The sequence below is a fragment of the Nicotiana sylvestris genome, chromosome 2 (genome assembly GCF_000393655.2).
Source record: "Nicotiana sylvestris chromosome 2, ASM39365v2, whole genome shotgun sequence".
In the NCBI taxonomy this organism is placed as follows: Eukaryota; Viridiplantae; Streptophyta; class Magnoliopsida; order Solanales; family Solanaceae; genus Nicotiana; species Nicotiana sylvestris.
This window is the reverse complement of record NC_091058.1, coordinates 14,896,328-14,902,708: the sequence shown is the minus strand read 5'-3', so window position 1 is coordinate 14,902,708 and position 6,381 is coordinate 14,896,328. Positions and strand designations below refer to the sequence as shown.

Below are 6,381 nucleotides of genomic sequence, written 5' to 3'. Positions count from 1 at the left end.
ATCTCTTAGATGTGTAAAAGTCATGATCCGTCTGCCAGGCGCGACAAGAGACGGCCCCGGCAGATGAAGGGACTAACTGTATTGATCAAAATCTGACCGATGTGGTCGACACAACTGGGATCCCGTCCAAGAAACGGGTTAGCGAAAGACGCCATGAGTTGTTCCAAACCACGTACTCATAGTGCCCGCTAAGTCGAAGAACAATACTCAGGGGACGACGAAAACAGACGTGGTATGAAGGTGCCTTGACCCAAGAACGTAGCAAGGACTCCATGACTATATATATAGGGAGGGAACCTTCCTAGAAAGGGGGGCTTTTTTTTCTCTCTTTCCTCTCCTCTGTAATCTTCTTAGCAAAAGGAAGATAAAATAATCGTCCACTCATTATGTAAACGGATTATCTCCATCAATTGGTGGAAAAAGAAATGAAACAGATCAATGAGATTGATCGCCCCTATTTTTATTTTATGCATCATTTTCTGATTCGTTTGTAGATCTGGAATTTACTATGCGTGACTAAGATTAACCTCTTCATTTTCTTTAGTTTGATTTAATAAAAAATGTTTCAGTATCTTTTGGCCAAACACAGTTCTCATAAGCTTTTTTCTTACTTTCATTGCTAAATGCTGTCACATCAATATTTTTCGATTTGCTTATTTAAAAAAAGAAGAAAAAAAAGAATATTGGTATTGCATAATTGAGCAATTCTCACTATCCCCCTTCTTCCTTTCCTTTCCAAGATCTCATATGTAATATAGAAATTTATAACCAAAAAAACTACGCGTGTATGCAAATATATCAATTTGCAATTTGACGAGCATTTGGGATAAAAGATTGTAAATTCAATTATCTATAAGCATCTCTAATAGCCAATGAAATTTCCATGACGTGTGGCATGAAGTTTGAGTTAATGCAAAGAATTCAGAGGGCACCTCTCTTTTATTTTGTTGTCACTTTGCTGGAGGGAGTACGCGCTGTCTACCAAACCACGAAATAAAGAAATTGAAATGCAAATATTTCTAAAAATAAATAAGATATTTTTACAAAGCACATCAATATCAAAGAACCTCACCAGGAAAAAAATAATGCTTTATAATGCAGCAACGGTTGGCAGTTACACCAGAATTCAGCCCTACTTCTCCATCTCGTCATATATTATATTATGTCCAGTTACAACTAGGCAACCATAGGCACCAGCTAACGTTTTAGGTTGGCCCCCCGAAGGCCTACTTTTTCTTGCATTAAGGTTGCAATTGGACTTATGTTGTTGGAACCTACTACTATAAAGAGAGAGGAGGAGGAAAAAGTTTGTACTCGTCTTCTTAATATAAGAGGCGAGCTTTGTCTTTTGTTTGTTACAGTAGCTTTAGTACACGACTTAGTGTCTTTCGTGTATTTTTATCTTTTTGGACTTCTGTTATTACTTGTTATTTACTTTTGTTTGGTTTTCTAATTGCATTACTTAGTGTTAGCTTTGTGTTTTCGCTTGGTTTTCTGATTGGTTTGCTTATCATTACCCCTTCTCTTTTATCTCTCATGAGCCGAGGGTTTACCGGAAACAATCTCTCTACCTTTTTTAAAGGTAGGGATAAGGTCTACGTACACACCATCCTCCCCAGATCCCACTTATGAGAACACATTGTGTTTGTCGTTGTCGTCGTTGTTCTTAATAGAGGAGGCAGCATATTTGCTCGCAATAGAAGGGATATCCTTCTACAAGGAGTGTCTTCCAACACCACTTCACAGATAAACATTCACTAAATCTACATGTAAACCAATGCCAAATATCAATTTGGGACAAAATGGTAAAACCTTAGAACCTCTACAATTTCGGACTCAAACTCACATACAAATCGAGTTAGTGATAATAGGTCAGACATTGCTTGTACAAAATTCTGTGTGCGAACAAACTATGTAACCTAGTGAATCAGCCCACTTGGCTCAGTAGACAGGGGATCTAGCCTTAACATATGGGTTCCCGGCCCAGTAGCTTTTGCCCAAATCTTGTATTTACATTAGAAAATTCAATAAAACTTTATAAATATTCGATTTTGAATCCATTTATTATTATGTATTTAACTCGAGGTTGTTGCAGGAACCCAAAAATTTAAATTCCCGGATCTGCCTCTGTCCATAGGTAGTCGCTCAAGTGGCATTTAGCTTAGTGGATAAGTGCCAATTGCATAGCATCTATAGAGTTCAAGATATGTAACATAACAGAATGTAGCAGCAAGAAAATTCTAATTCAGAAACTCTATTAATCATGATGCATATTTCATGTTAAAAAGCTTCAAGAAATGGCCCAGTGTAAAAAGCATGAGCATTGTGACATTGGTCAATAATAAACACATTGTTATTCTCACTGTGTTACTCATGCCATATTTATTGAAGTTTCCTCAGACAAATGGAAATGATCAACCTATCAAGAATAACAATCTAAAAAGCATAATTAGCAAACCTCTCAAATTAAATGCTCATCATTTTCTGCTATGAATCCACCACAATAGATTTGAGAGTGAATTCCCATCATCATGATTGCTCAAGTCCCTCACTTTCTTTAGAGCTTGCTTCTTTCTATAAATAGCTTCCAAGGCATAAACAAATCCTTTCCAACCTTCCTCAGTTCTATTTTTAGGTACACTAGTGAGTGCCCATTTAACAAGCTCCTTCACATAATCGACATCAGAAAACACAACCTCAGTAATTGGCAGTAATGGCAGAACTTGAATCCCCAGCCTAATGTCTTTTCTCTCAGCTGGAGCAAACCAAAGAATACTGTCTCTTTTTCTAGACCATAAAATACCAACCACCTTATTTTTCTTGACAAAACTCGGCGCATAGATTCTGTTGTCTCCTTTTACATGCCACCAAGTCTGTGCTGATAGAGTTTCAAAGGCAGTAAGAGTTGATCCGATTGAAACAAGATCAGAATCTCCATACGCGAACCCCATCAATGCTGCTGAATAATACGCGTTAATCGCTTCACTTGTACTCTCTTGATTTCTCCCAAATGGAAATTCATTCAACCCTGCAGCCCAAGAATGTAACTTCCAGAAGTCAAAACACCTAACACGAGTATAATGCCGGTTCTGTTTAAGTCCCAAGTTCGTGTAATCTTCAACTAAAGCATAGGCTTGCTTTTTGTACTGCTTTCCCCAAGCAGGATCAAATTTAGTAAGCACAGAAATACCATACACAAAGTATCCCAAATGAAAATGATGGTCATTGTATATTCCAAAACCAAAATCACCTGTTGTATCATTTAGCCCTTGTTTAGTCACAAGGCCGCCCCATTTTCTGTCATAGAAAAAGCCATTGGCACCAAATGTACCATTTAACCATGGCTCTATTGTATCCTTCAAGTACTGAACAACGACCGGCGTTATCTTAGGATAAGAAACCTCTTCTGCAATCAATGCCAATCTTGCTGCTCTAGCAATCAATTTCCCATAAAAGTACGATGATGTAGTAGATATGTTTGATGCATTCAAAGTCTTGACATCTTTACCAAGTGCACGAATAATTTCAGGGTTAGATTTTTTATTCAAACCTTTAACCGAATGCCATGATACTGGAATTGAATCCGTTTCAAGCTCCCACGAATTTCCAACAACACCAACAAGCTCACCATCCATGCTCCTATACTTGAAATCATCCAAAATAGTTACTGAAGAATCTGCTGTTGAAAGAAGTCGGCGATGGAGAGGATGAGCAAGCATAAGCAACTTGCCTTTACCTTTCACATCCCATTTGTAACTAAGACCAAAAGGCCTCAAAGTTGCACTTCCAGACACGGGATAAGCCGAGCTGTACTGATCAAGAATTTTCTCACATTGGCGATCAGAATTAGCCAAGAGAGCAATTCGTATTACACCCGAGAATCCATTAGAAATTATGGAGGATACATTGTGAGTCAAATGAATAGGAGAAGATGCATATAGGATCCATGTTTGACGATTGCGGAGTCTAATTGTATACTTAGTCAAAGAACTATCACAAGAGAGTTTGCGAATGGGATGAACGGTTGAGATTGAAATGGAAGTGTTTCTACTAACGGCAAAGGTTAAATAAGGACTACCTCTGACCAGAAAGAATCTAAGGTTACTTGATGTTAAGTCTAAAGTAACACTAAGATCACTATATGATGAGATTATGTGGTGCTGCGTTGGGTTAGGATTCTTGAAAGCGGATATAGTCAAATCCGGGCGAAAAATCTGTTCTATTAAAGCAGAGGTTATATTCTGAGATGGGTAACTAAGAGAAACAGAGGAGTTAGCAGAGCGAATTAGATAGGGTTGAATGTACTCAGGTGTGTCACCATTCTTGAGCACAAAATTTTGGAAAAATGAATTAGTGGGCAAAGGGGTGGAAAGAAGTTGGCTAGAAAAGTAATCTGCTGGATTAGGCAAGACTTTAGATTTTGCTTTGGTGAAGAGAAAATGATGGTGTGGTCTATGGTTTGAATGTGAGGTTAACTGAGCATTATAACCATTAACAAAAACAGAAAATGAATAGAACAGTAAAATGAGCAACATTGCATACTCACTGTGCAAAGAAGTTTGGTTTCCAGCTCCCAACATTTGAGATGATTGTTGAACAGATTTTGGAAGACCCTTTAATTTTTGGCTACTGAGTTTATTTAAAAGAAGATGGATGAGGATTGGTTAGACAATATAAAAACAATTCTCCACTTAAAAAGAAATAGTCGTACCAAGTTGACACAGAAGAAGGATTTAATTCAGAACGTGACAGAATCGTGTTTCCTACTTTACATTTCTTTCCTTTTTCGTAGTTGTCAAGACCAGCTGGCTAGCATCATCTTGTGCTTAAAAAGTGGCTAAAAGTCCAAAGATTTCTGCAAAATTAATGGAATTGTGATTAACAAGGAAAAGAAATGAGGAAAAATAGGAGATCTGAGAGACAGACAGAGAAAGGATACTGGTAATTGCTTTCTTTTAATTATAGTTGAATGTATTGCATAATGGATTTTAATGTTGTAACGTTACAGAACTGTACGGAAGGAAAAGAAACAACGTTGCCAGGACTTATTCTATGTAAACTGTAGTTTGTAATTGGCATTAAATATCAGTTAATAGGACCCATTCAACTGAGATGGAATAAAACAAAATATAGTGAACGTTACTAACGAATATTTGCTGCATCTTTGGTTGCTAAAGTCAATAACCCACTACCTAACTCTCTTAGAAATAGATTACTATGATGATTCTCGTAATTTACATATGGGACAATAATTCAAAAGGAGAAGCCATATTTTGTTACCACGTCATGCAGGGGCGGTTCTAGTGGCGGAGACACAATTTTCCCTAAGGGGTTCAAAAAAGAAAAAAGTTAAGAAAGGTTGTAGCTAGTGGGAATGAAACTAATGAATTTACAAAAGGTTTTGAACTCCCTTGACCACTAAGTTATGCCTTGGGATGACTCCAGTGTAATTTTTCGGCAAAAGGCGTTGGGGTGAACCCTCTTCCGCCCCCCTAAATTCGCTCTTGGGCAGCTCAAGTATATGCGGCGCCTAAAACCAAAGTTTAATGTGAGACCTAATTTTTTTTAAACGTTATAAATGATGTTTTTATTTAAAGTCTAATCTTCTAACTTTTGAAATACAAAGTTGTTAATAATCCTTTTTATAATCGACTTTCTCTAATAATTCCTTTTCAATTGATAATATAGCCAACTCATTTAATCTTTCTTGAGATATTGTTGATTTTACATAGGATTTTATAGAGTAATAGAAGTATAGAACTATTGGAAGCTTAAATTTCTTAGAGAAAGAAGGTGAGTAAGAATATTAAAGAGAAAGATAGAAAATATATAAGGGTTTCTGAAATATGAAGAGATTGAGAAAAAAAAATATTAACTTGGACAAATTAAAATAAGTCAAATTATTACTTTATTTATATATTTGTATTAAAAATATTAAATATTTTTTTTTAAATACCTACAAATCTATTATTCCAAAAAAAAAATGGGACCCCTTAAATTTAGGGGCCTAAGGCACAAGCCTTACTACTCAAAACATTAGAGTCGGCCCTGACGTCATGATCAGAAAGATTAAGAGCCCGTTTGGATGGACTTGTTGTAAGTGGCTTTTAAGCCAAAAGTTATTTTAGCTTTAAAATAAGTACTTAAAAGTACTTTTTTATTTTATTCAAACACTATAAAATGGCTTAAAAACTATTTTGGCTTAAAAACACTTAAAATAAATCAATCCAAACGAGCTCTAAAGATATTCTAGGGCAACGGGAAAAAGAGAAAACCAAAGAGCATAGCGAAATGTGGTCGCAGAAAGTGCTTCAAGAAACGGTAAGTTCAAAGTTGCAGGCGAAAACAGACAAAACTGTCCCTTTCTGGTGTGCATCTTGT

The 6,381-nt window shown here is 36.4% G+C and overlaps 1 protein-coding gene across 1 annotated transcript; it reads right to left on the bottom strand.

The window, feature by feature from the left end:
- Nucleotides 1-2,289: 2,289 nt before the first annotated feature.
- On the bottom strand, nt 2,290-4,933 carry LOC104218536 (glucan endo-1,3-beta-D-glucosidase-like). Its single transcript, XM_009769061.2, has 2 exons — nt 4,712-4,933; nt 2,290-4,629 (listed from the first exon to the last, which is right to left on the bottom strand). The coding sequence occupies exon 2, from the start codon at nt 4,578-4,580 to the stop codon at nt 2,478-2,480; it is 2,103 nt and encodes a 700-aa protein (XP_009767363.1). The 5' UTR covers nt 4,581-4,629; nt 4,712-4,933; the 3' UTR covers nt 2,290-2,477.
- Nucleotides 4,934-6,381: the final 1,448 nt, after the last annotated feature.